The following is a 12668-nucleotide window of genomic DNA, read 5'->3' as shown; positions in this document are numbered from 1 at the left end:
AAGTTAATGGCTTTTGGGAAGTGGTTTCCTATTCTTCTTGAGCTGACAATTGTCTTGCTTACTTTGCATAGTTTTGCCTAGGGGGACGTTTCCAAGAGGTTAAACTCGCTTCAGGTAGAAGAGAGTTTGTTGCTTAATAAAAGCTTTGTGGATTACTTAGCAAGCCTCCTCATTTGCCTCCCATCAAAAGCAAGAGTTTTCTGAGGAACACTACAACTAACAACTTTTGAACGGTGTTGTATAGGTGCAACTTGCAAGTGGATAAATACACACATATTTGGTCTGCTTTTCTTGAATGTATAACCTATGTATAACTATCTCCCTTTTTTTTAATGAACGGTACACATGATGGGAAAATGACGATATTGCTATATATGTAGTGTGTGTGTTTTCTTTTCTTTTTCACAATGTAATTTCTGTTGTTTTGCTGATATTCACAATAAAAGGGATCTGGAATTATTTTTTAAAATGCACCAAAAGTTAGACCTAAACATTTTTGGGTTTTACCTGAAATTAGAAAACAGACCCTGGAGATCCCTCTTATTTCCGCATTTCCACATCTCTTAACTAAGCAATTATTTTTTACCCTGCTCCCTTTCCCTGCTCCCCACCACTTTTGCAGTAATTTAAGATACCACATTCAAAAGGAGATATCACAAACACAATGTTATATATCAAGTTGTCATCATGAAAGTGTTTTATTTTTTTTATAACACTTATTTGTCTATTTGCAAGTCTATATTCAAGTCTAATAACTCTTTGAGAGATAACTGTTTACCATTCTTTTATTCTGATTTCCTCTCCTTTTCTTCAAATGGATTACGTTGTTAATAAGAGACGTGTATTATAAACGTATTTCATGATGTCATGGCCAGAGTTCCATTGCTGGAGAAACACAGAATTTGGTTTGTTGAGCTCCCTCTGCTGGCTGCCTATTTCTCCAGAGTCTTTCATTGAAAATGGTCTGGCTTCATTAGCAAGAACAATTCTGATTTTCTAGTATGTCTTGCTGATAGGAACACTTCCCTATTTTGTCCAATTTTGCCTTTTGAGATGCCTTTTAAAAAATAATTACTGGTGCACACACACGTGCACCAGAATGGCCATTCTTCAGCCCCCCCCCCCTCTTGGGTCTTCGTAAATTAAACCTCCAAGTGGGTAAGGGGCCAGTTTACTAACACACACTTCAGAGGTCAGTGCAGAATAATGTTGCAGAGTAAAATGAATATATTATTATAGCCTTCCTGAACATGGCGCTCTCCAGATGTGTTGGACAGCAACTCCCATCAGCCTCAGCAACCATGCCCAGTTGCTGATGGCTGGAGATAATGGGAATTCTAGCAAATTATCTCTGGAAGGCACCAGATGAGGGTAGGCTGCATCATGATATATAGTAAACACAGAAGAACCTTTGTAAGTCTGGAGGTGGGGATGCAGGGTGGCTTGGACAGTGGATTTGGGATGATGGTGTTACACATACATGAGAGTGTCCATATCTTGCTCTGTCACCTTCGATGACCTCCCTCTCTCAATGGTTTTCCAAGGGCTAACTCTAGATGTGTGTAGCTATGCGTTTCATATCTCAGGATAAATGCAATATACCCAGCATCTTACGCCAAGTATGTTGATTGCACACAGATAAATTAGGTGCCCTCTTTTCCTCTATTTTTTTTATCCATCTTCATCTTCAGTGCTGAACAGATTACCCACCTTTGCTGCAAGCTACCTAGATGTCTTCATATACAAAACTTATCTTTTTCCCACCTGTTTTGTGGGAACCTCAAGCATACACAGAGTGCACAGCAAGGGGCTTCATCACAGCCCTCATTGGTAAAAATGATTTTTAAAGCAGGTTGACTAGAGAGTTTCCCCACACAGTGACAGCATAAGCACAGTTTCCATAACTGGATTTATGCCATCCTTCGTCATGCACAGCTGGTGTTTGCTCACTAAAACACTGTGTCCATAAACAAACAATCTTGATGTATTATAGTTGGGTTCTATTAATTTGAGTTGTTCCTGCTATAAAAAAAATGTCTGTGGTGATGCAGCTTTCATAAAACAGTTGCCCTAGCATAAATGCAAGTCAGCCTGGCAGAAAAGCCAAAGGTTCCTTAGAGACTCCTGGGGGAAGAGAACTGGCTGGTTACTGCCATTTCAAAGGGATTAAAAAGAATGTGCTGTCAAAACTAAACAGGCAATTAAGAAGGAAGATACTAGGGTAAAGCCTATTACCTTCAGGGTGGGTGAGTGGGGGTTTGACGCTGCAGAGCTTTAGACATTCTCAGTACAGCCTAAAAAATCACGCCGATTCTTGCCACTAATTAACTAAGCCAACTATAACAACCAGATAACTCAAAGCTGTTACAGATCTAGTGACCCAGGACTATCCCAAATGTTCCATTTGCTTAAAGCAATACTTGACATAGCATGACCTTTACATTTCTTACTGCAGCAGAATTTTCCATCAATTAAGTCAGGTTATCCACAGTGAGAAGTAGACACAGATACAATCTTACTTAGAACAGCTCTGGAATTTGAGTACTAAAACCAGCTCTACCCATGATGCTTGTGTAGACTTAAGCCACTGTAGCACTGCAGACATTCTCACTAAAGCACAGATGTGTCTATGTGGAAGATATGAACGGCAATAGATATATATCCAGTGCACATAACATCTCCCCAGTCCATGTGACGCCAGTGAAAGGAATGGGAGGAAAATCACAGATAGACCACTTCTGCAAGCTTCTAGTGTTTAACACACATGCATCCAACCAAGAGCACAGAAAATGATTTTTGGATGTGCCTTATTAGCCCATTGGACCAAAAGTCAATGTAACAAATGGAGATAATTAAGATCCATTTCTACATGTATGCACAGAATTGCAACGTACACATTTATTTAAGCTTGACTGGAATGCAAGTCTAAGACAAAAATTATAACCTTTAAAAGCAGGCAGAATAGGAGTAGCAGATATACCCCCAGCTAGCGATAATATTCAGGAACCTACGGTGTGTCAGCCTGTAATACCAGTAATAACATCCCTGTAATACCAGTTTGGAATTGTGTATAAGATTTTGTGAATAACATTTTATAATTGCATTTTGAGAAGTTATACAAACACAGCAATTTGCACATATCTGCCACTCAGAAAAAGCTGCAAGGTCTTGCCATAAAACAAAGATAACACAAATCTGGTATCTGAACCAGAATCTTGAGAATGTAAAGCTCTCTTTTGAGAAAGAGAAAAGCAAGCCTATGTACTGTAGATTCTATCTCGGTCCTCTCTCAGAGTCCCAGAGAACCTCAGCAACACTCCTTTCTCTTTCTCATTCATACTGTGTGTGACTAAAATGAAATTCTCTCACTGGTACATTCTAAAAAAAAAGAAAAAAAGATCTCCCATGTCTTATATGCAAGCTACATTTCAAGCTATGAACAAGTCTAGCATTCCTAATCTTCCTAAACTAATGCAAATCCCATGTCACCAGGGGGGCTAATAGCCTGAGAACGATTGGATAAAAATAAGTTTGTCTGCTTCCTTGTTCTTTTTAAAAAGTTTACCATTGCTTGAAGCTGGAGGTTGAAAACACATGATGTAAGATTTCTCTCTCTCTTCTGCCTCTGCTGTCCTTTCAGCTCTTTCTCCTTGTCTTCCTCCTACTCCAAACTATCAACAAATGACTTTTCTTCAGCCCCTTCCCCAACATTCTGTGCCTGTCCTTTCATTGGGCCAGCACTCTGAACTCACAGGAGTAGGCATTATTACAAGCACATACACACGCTCAGTTACATGTTACATTGCACGTACAGTGTGGGGCATATGCATCAACCTTTGCCTCATCCCTCTCCCTTCCTGGGCTGTCCATACCTTGAGCTTTCAACTTTTTCAAAGTTTCAATTTTTTCTGCCTGTCTATACTGCTCAAATTTTATTTTAATACAAATGAGCAAAATTGGCCTGGTAGATCTCAAGTAATAAGATTTCTACTACATAAGTATTCTTATGTAAGATATAAGATGAAGAATCATCACATTTCAAAGCTAAGACAAAGACAAATTCAGGACCTCAATTTATCCTGTATATTTTTATACATTTAAATTTCAATGTCATGACGTTCTTTATTTTATTATGTCACACTCAAGACACACTGATAAATAACCAAAGATATGACTCAGATTTTCAATTTTTGCTCCGTTCATGGAAGACGAGTTGCAGTCAGGAGCAGAGAATTATAAACCAAGCCTATCAAAATAATACTTAGCATTTATGAAGTATTCACAAAGCACACTTTCAAAGCATTTCACATATATTTTCTCAGTAATTCTTACAACAACCGCACATATTTTTTATCATCACATTGTGGATGTGGGGCCAAGATGGAGAATAATGTAAGGCCACAGTGAGACCAAGTGGCAAAATTTGAAATAGAAACTTCCCAGATCATTCTCCACACCCTTAGCCACACCACTCAGTTCATTTAGAATGCAAACCTACACGATCAGTAAATGTTTGGGTAAGCTCATCTTTTCATTAAGGTGAAAATAAACTGAAGAATGGCAGTAAAACTTGTATTTCTCTTGAGGAGCAGAGAAGCAGCAGAACTACTGCATATACAACTGCTGTTAACCAAGATGAACAGTTGTGTGCTAGAGCGCTCAGCCTATTGTGTCTCCACTGTGAATTGTACTGTCTGCAATATCAAGCATTAATTATGAAACATTTTCTATGCAGTATTTGAAGACTTGCCAGGTGACTCCCATTAGTGTCAATCAAGCAATTAATTCCAAAACACTGATTTTAAAAATTTACTTCTATATCAAACATTAATGAAACATCTGTTACTCTCAAATTCTTTCTCCCAGTTTTTCCTCCAGTCCCTGCAAACCTGACAGATTTTCAAGAAGCTTTTCACTGCAGTAGTCTAATAAATCCATGCAGAGCACTCTTAATCTTAATTCATCAGCCACAAGTCAATATTATGCTTATTTGCTGTAAGCATTTCAAATACACTTTGGCTTCACACATATGGATTGTGTGTTATTTCCTTATACGCCAGCAAGAGATAGCTTGACTACTTTACTTACTATAGTGTTATGATTCCCTTAGTTGTCATACAGGCATAGCTAGCATAGCACAGCAAGTATGCTGGCGATGAAAAAAGTTGTGGTTCAACAAATCTGCATTTTTAGACATTTTACATGGCTTCCCAAGCTCTCTCTATATGGCTTTTCCCAACCATTGACGGTCCAATTCTATGCAAATTTAGATGGAAAAAAGTCACACAATATTTAAACATTTTTCTGTCTAAATATGAATGAGATTGTGCCTTTAGAGACTGAGCTATGAACCAAAAATCTCTGATTCAAATCTTATCTGTAGCTTCTTCTCATTTCAATACTGCTCAATAGCCAATAGTCTCTGAGGAGCTCACAGCATGAGAGAACACATTGAAAATCTTTATCATTCAGAAATTTAAAACAGTTCTAAAACAAGTTAAAAACGATTGACAATAAATCCAGAAGAGAGAGTAGAGGAAAGTCTTTACTTTTGAGGAAGCACTCAGATGTTGACCAAAAGATAGGGTCATACCAGGAGAGGTGCTCCATCAGGTACTGCAGTCCCAAGTCATTTAAGGCTTTATAGGTCAATACCATCACCTTGAATTAGGCTCAGAAACATAGAGGCAGCCAGTGGAACTGGGCCAGAATTGTTGTTATATGGTCAGACCTTCTGGTCCTTGTTATCAATCTAGTCACTGCATTTTGCACAAACTGCAGATTTTGAACAGTCTTAAAGGTCAACTGCGTGTAGAGTGCATTGTAGTAACCTAACAGAACATAGATTACTGAAGCCAGACAAGGGTGTAGCTGAGCCAGCAGCCAAAGCTGATAGATGGCACTCTGTGCCACTGAGGCTACCTGTACCTCAAGTGACTCCAGGAGGACCCCCAAGCTATGAACCTGTTCCTTCAGCAAGACTTCAACCCCATCAAGAATAGGTTGAACATGCTGCATCTGGACAGAAGAACCACTCACTAACACCATCCCAGTCTTCTTTGGATTGAGTTATAGCCTTTATCTAGTCCATTATCACAGCCAGGCACCAATCTAGCACATCCACAGCCTCACCTAATGCAGATGAAAAGAGATGCATGTCATCACGTCATGCCCCTGCTGGAGGAATCCTGCTCTGAGGAAGAGATAATGTTCCCAGGAACAGGCAACACCAAGGAGTCACTCATGTCAGGAGATCTGGGTGAGCCTGGGCCCTCAGAGGAGATCACCACTAGTCCATCCCCACAGGAGAAGAGGAATTCTGCCTCTGAGACAGAAGCTGGCCGACAATCCAGCCCCAAGTGTCAACACCTCGAGACAAAACAACAGGGCTCCTTTGATTACAGAGGAGGACCCCTCAGGAAGAAAGGTCTCCTCAGGAGCAAGGCCCATGTCCTGAGTAGGACTTTTGCCAAATGGCCTGTAATACACTGCAGCTGAGCCTGGGTAGGGCTCAGGAAACTCTGGCTATATAAGCCTTCAGTTTCAGTCAGAACATTGTTCTTTCAGCTTCTGTGTTGTCTACCTTGTTTTTGGGACCTTGCCTTGTGATTCATCCTCCATGCTATTGACCCTTGAACTCCTGCTTGACTCTGCTTCTGAATTGTGTATTGTATCTGACTGCTTAACTATGCTTTGATCTTTGCTTGTATCTTTCCCACTCCTGGCTTCATGTAAAGTAATTCCCTCATTAGTTATTGTATTCTGAGGGTGCCATTCACAATTGACTAATAGCATGCAGCAAAGAATCATGATTTCCCTGGTCCCCCCCCCCAACAAGGATTTTTACTGCCAAGAATCCTGAAAAAGAATGGTAACCACCCCCACTGTATCAGCAGAACCCACCTATTGAAACCAATATATTTTTCCCCGCAGAAGCATGCATTTAAAATCTGTTCTTAAAAGAAAATTGTTAAGATGTTTATTAATACTGAATTAATAAGATGGTCACTTACTGAATCATTTGCTGCCAGTGCAAGGGCTACATTCACTGGAAAAAATGGGAGAAAACAAAGTTTAGCAAGCTCCATCACCACCATCTTAAGAGTGTGATCTCTTCCTAGAAAGAAGAAATGTCTTTAAGATGGTTGAGCTACAGTACAGAATTTTGTCAAGTTTCTGGACGTAGAATCACTGGCTAGGTTCAGAATCACACTAACTCACCATGGGTCACGTTTGGATTAGTGTGTTGGGGGGCGGTTCCTCCTCTACAATGGATACTATACCCACCCCCATTACCCACCCTCTGCAGTGGAGGTAAGGGGCCTTGGGATAGGTAACCTCATTGGTTTAGACTTATGCTGTTTCTAGAAGTTGTCAATTACAGATTAGAAAACCTTACCACAATTTTGGACATGGAGTCCAACATTTCTCTTCAGGAAGCAAACAGTCTACCACGGGGATTAGAACCTGCAGCCAACATGCCAAGCTTATATGTTTGTTATGGTGAATGCTTAACTTTTGAAAACTGAAAATGTGTATTACTGACGAAGTTGGAAACGGTGCATACAATTTGGAGTCATTGTTTAATATTACATTTATATGTTTTCCTTTGTATTCTGTCATGTTTATGACATGTTTTTGTCCTTGTTAATCACCAGTAACTTTGCTATATGTTTATTACCTGTTTGCTAAACCTCCATTGACATTCATTATATGACTGCTGGCTAGAATAAATCGTGTTAAGGCTTTTGGTATATGCACAACACATTGGGCTCCCTATATTTGTGTGCTCAACTTCAGGAGTGCTGGTGGATCTTTTCCCTTTCTTTTCAGTCTCATAGTGAGGTTCCTCTTTTTTTGCTTTTGACCATGGAGACATGTCTGGAACGTCCAGTGACCCTCTAGGCAGCATGCTGAACTCTATGGTTGCCACCTGACAGCAACAGATGGAGCGGCTGTCATGGCCTGATTCTTGCTGTGGCAGCCACTGGGATAATCAGGAGTGGGAGGATGGGAATTTACCTACAGAATCAGGATGGGTATGTCAACCACAGCATGCCATGTGGTTCCCGGTCATGTGAGGGACATACGCATCATGGTTTTCCTACGCCTCCCTGCAGCACAGTTCCCCCATCCACCCGTGATCATGTGAATAGGGTCACTGAGTTGGAAGGTACCTCAAAGTTCACCTAGCCTAACCCCCTGATAATGCAGAAAATCCACATAAATATAGGTATTGAAAATAATAGTACTTTGTAAAGTATTATCTATAATGCTTTAGGCTGAGGTGGACAGCCTGCGGTTGAGTGCTGCATGGGGTCTGCAAACTAATTTCATACAGGTGGGGGGAGCCTAGAAGGCAAGGTGGGGAGGGAATATCCAAAACGTATTGAGTGATGGAAATGGAATGGGGAGATACCCACTGAGAGCAATCATTTCAGACCTCTAGAAAAATAATCTCTCGCTCTTGCTTGTTGGCTGGGGAGGGGTAAACAGAGAAAAGGAGCCCCATACCTACTTTTGTCTTCAGCCTCACCCACTGCTATTATGCAGCCACTGACAAACCACCCCTGAAGAAATGTGGCCCTTGTTTTATCATGTTTAGAGACTGGTTATTTGGGGAGTTTGCCATACATTAAAGCGCTTAATGTAAACCGCCCAGAGAGCTTCGGCTGTGGGGCGGTATATAAATGTAATTAAATAAATAAATAATAAATAAATACATTACCAATAATGTTGCAGAAACAGATATTAACAGCCTATTAAGACACTACCCTACAAACCTGAACAGAGTGGACTTGTAAGAATTTATTTCAGAGTAGAGCAAAAGGTCAATGAATAGTGCACTGTCAGCATGTAAACATAGCAATTCTCTGTCACTTTAGTGTGACACAGATGTGTTGATGGACTACACTGCCAAATTAGATCAGATCAGCTACTAGAAAACCCTTGAACCAGAAATCTGCAGCAGTCACCAAGTTCAAATAAAGTGCTGCAAATCGAAAGCCTACTGTGTTCTTGAGACACACCTTGGACATTTTGCATCAAGTAGAGAGACATGCATCAAGTAGAGAGACAGTAATTGAACAAGAAAACTATACTAGAACCGAAGAGGGTACAGAGGAGATACTTTGGGTATCAACCTTTTATTGCGTTAACAAAGAATATTTATTTATTTATTTACAATGTTTGCAAACTGCTCCACATCTGAAACAGATAAATAAATGAACAAATAATAAATAAAAGCTTGACACAATAAAAGGTTGACACCCAAAGGGTCTCTTCTGTTCCGGTTTAGTTTTCTGCCTCAATTACTGTCTCTCTGTTTGATGCAAAATGTCCAAGGTGTTTCACAAAATCAATAACCAATAATAGGTAATGGAAGTAAATTTATTTTATTTAAATAAATGTAACTTAATTAAAACTTAGGTTGCATCCAAAGTAGTATAAGTGGAACTACATTGCACAATGTGGCTTTTGTGATCCCTCCTTCCAGCTGCAACCACTATGCCATATGAAAAGAGTTCTGGATTGCTAAGGCTCCCAAGCGCTTCAGGACCGGCATGGGATAGGGTGTAAGAGCAAGGAACTGTCAAATTTGAATAGTGGAAGTTTCCTTCTGCTATGCAAGGCACCTTTGGAGCCAGGCATGTACTTAAAAAAGAATTATTCTAAGATCATTAATAGTTTCCCCTAGATATAGTGTGGAATCCAAGTTACAATGACAGAACTAGCTAGAATAGTCTAGCAAGTTGTGGGTTCTTGGCTAAATACATAGGGGATAATTGAGGCATTATGTTTAAAAATCCCAAAGTAAGAAGAATATAATAAGGCTTGGTCCTCAAGGAAGCTAAAGATACCCAAGCTCCTGGGAATACTGGAGCATCCCAAGAATGTAGCAAGGAATTTATATATCCTGGTTTGAGCTGCACTTCATCCATATACTCACTCTGAATGTTTGTGATTCTATGAGTAATCTAAAACAGAGTTCAAAGGAACTCCAAGGTAATCTAAAACAACCCCCTGCTGAAGCAGGAAATAAAGTACTACAACTTCTTCTGATAGGCGGCCATCCAGCCTTGCCTTAAAACCATCAAACAAAGGAGAGTCCACCAACTTCTTCCTAAAGTTCAGTTGAAATCCCCTTTCTTGTAATGTGAACCTGATGCTTTGGGTCTTACCTTTTGAATTAACAGATACCAAATTTGCTCCATCATCTCTGTGACATCCCTTCCAATATTTGAAGATAGCTATCATATCATCTTTGTTCCAAGCTAAATATACCCAGCTCCTTCAACCCTTCCTCAGAGGACTTGGTCTCCAGGCCCTCACCATCTTTGTCACTCTCCCCTGGACATGTTCTAGTTTGTCAATATCCTTCTTAAACTGTGTTGCCCAGAGTTGGATTCAGTACAGGATGTACTTTAACATTCTTTATGTCTTATATTTCCTCAATTTCTCAAAGATGCCCTGATATGGCAGCAAAAGGTGTTATTTGTATGCATGCAGCACCTGTTGAAATTCCCTCTTCATCACAACAGTTAAAGCTGCAGGAGCTATACCAGAGTGACCAGAAACAAAAGAGGGCAGGGCTCCTGCAGTTTTACTAATGCTCTTGCATTTACTAATAAATAACTGCAATCACCTAATAATGTGATATGTCATACAATCCTTACCCCAGTACTAATAAATGCTTATTACTGTCACTTATTCATTCATTGCAGTGGGAGGAACAGATTGATTTTATTTCTTTATAGTAGATTTCTTGCCCTCATCCTCATTGTAAGTTTTCACCTTTCTGTAATCACTGTAAATGAAAGCTATTCAACATGTGTATTGCCATGGCTTTATGCCAAGTGATAGTGTGACTGATAATTTTGTTTATAACAGCATTTTTCAACAATAAAAACAGTCACTGACAATGCCAAAATAAATATCTTCTGTTCACTGCTATTTAATAGCCAGACCTTCTATGTTTAACAGTGCAGAAAATAAAGTAAAATGTCTCGGTTACGGTTTAAAATAAACTCATCCCCCCAAAAACAAACCAGAACACTATGCCAAAAACGTAAAATTATTTAAACATTCTAACAGCTGAAGTTTTAAACAAAGTACTACTTTCAGCTTAAATCTAGTGTGAAAGTAGCTGCGCAGCACAAAGCTGTGCACTTTTACTCAGGTGTAAGTCCCACTGTATTCAATGGGACTTACTCCAAAGTAAGTTGTGTAATACTGCACAATCTATTTGTGAAATGATCAAAAATATTAACCACATAATCCATGATCAATTTAAGTCAGAGTGAGCCAATGAGTAGCCCCTCTTAAATAAAAAATCAACATTAAACTAATTTTACTTAAAGATCCCTACTTTTAAAATATTAATCTGTCCTTCTAACTTTATATTGCCTAAATAAAGCCAAAAAGTGACAATTTTTGATGGAAGCTTTTGTTTGCTTAACATTCCAATTGTTCTGAACACACACAGGTTAACCAATTAAAAGGTATTTTTTTCAAGTTAAGTCTTTAACTCATTTCAGCTTCAGGTCTTTACACATATTTGGAACTACCCCAACTGTAACAAATTTAAAGTAAGAAGAAAACTCTGGTTTGTTTATTTCAGAATGAATTATATTTATGGTTTTGTTTGGTCTTTTTAAAAAAACTTCTCAATTAGATTAAATGTGTTTATAGAAGTGCTGAAGTTAGAACGCAGATAAAAGTTTACGTTTGGTTTTTTTTAAAAAAAATCCTAATAAAATAATCCATTTACTAATTGCTATCCATAAAACTACATCTGAACTGTGATGTGCATACTATATACAGTCAAATTAACTAGAACATACCAAACAAAAGACTTACCAGCAGTTGTTGACTTTCCAACACCCCCTTTCCCAGAAGCTATAACCACCACTTCTTTAACTCCGTCAATTGGCTTTTGCTTTGGAAGTCCTCTGGCCATGATTTTGCTTTGCTTCTCTTTGAGGGTCGCATCTTTTGCACTTGAGGACTTAAAAACAAACCAAAAAAGAACATGCAAATTCTAAGCCGTTACTCATACACTAAGTACTGCAGCTTTCAAATTGAGATCTCTCACAACACTGAGTTAAGGTTACAGAAAACCGCCTTGGTTGCAAAGGAGCGAGACTGCTACATGTAATATACTACAGGTACATATAAACACTACAGCGACGTAGGCATGTCAGCTCGTCACTACTGAAATAAATGAAGCAACACCTGAAATAAAGGAAGCTTACCATTTTTTTTAAGTTTACCGCCACTACATTTAGCAGCCTTAAAGGCGACTGCTTGCCAGCCGCCAATAACGAGTTGAACCGTCTCATTTTAATCTTAAAGTATGTTACCCCGGTGTAGCGCCTCTTAAGCTATTCAAGCCTTCAAGAACCCCGTTTATACCCTAGAAGATCTGAGTCTGACTAACAATGGTTAAAACAATAGAGTTTGACCTCCGGACGCCTCCTCGGTCCGACCGGAAATAGACACTTGCCAAGCTGAAAGTTCCGCGTTTTCACCGCAGCAGGACCGAGAACAGCCGGCTATAGGCTCCGGGACTTGAAAAAGCACTTCCGGGGCAAGAAAGCGATGGAGGTGCTATGAAATCCGCAGGGTGCTTCCGGGAGAGGGAGGGATGGTCCGCGGGGATTGGACAA

At 39.5% G+C, this 12668-nt stretch overlaps 1 protein-coding gene across 1 annotated transcript in view; it reads right to left on the bottom strand.

The window, feature by feature from the left end:
• Window positions 1-12406, bottom strand: part of NUBPL (NUBP iron-sulfur cluster assembly factor, mitochondrial) — an 80882-nt gene extending 68476 nt beyond the window's left edge. Inside the window, exons 1-3 of the mRNA XM_063118893.1 lie at window positions 12255-12406; window positions 11860-12007; window positions 7014-7048 (exon numbers count right to left, since the gene is read on the bottom strand). Of these exons, the coding sequence (XP_062974963.1) occupies window positions 7014-7048; window positions 11860-12007; window positions 12255-12341 (270 nt within the window). The 5' untranslated portion in view covers window positions 12342-12406. The remainder of the gene's footprint in view (window positions 1-7013; window positions 7049-11859; window positions 12008-12254) is intronic.
• Between the last annotated feature and the right edge of the window lie 262 nt (window positions 12407-12668).

This window comes from Elgaria multicarinata, chromosome 2, assembly GCF_023053635.1.
Source record: "Elgaria multicarinata webbii isolate HBS135686 ecotype San Diego chromosome 2, rElgMul1.1.pri, whole genome shotgun sequence".
Taxonomy (NCBI): domain Eukaryota; kingdom Metazoa; phylum Chordata; class Lepidosauria; order Squamata; family Anguidae; genus Elgaria; species Elgaria multicarinata.
Note: the sequence above shows the minus strand (reverse complement) of the source record. Positions and strands in the feature narration are given on the sequence as shown.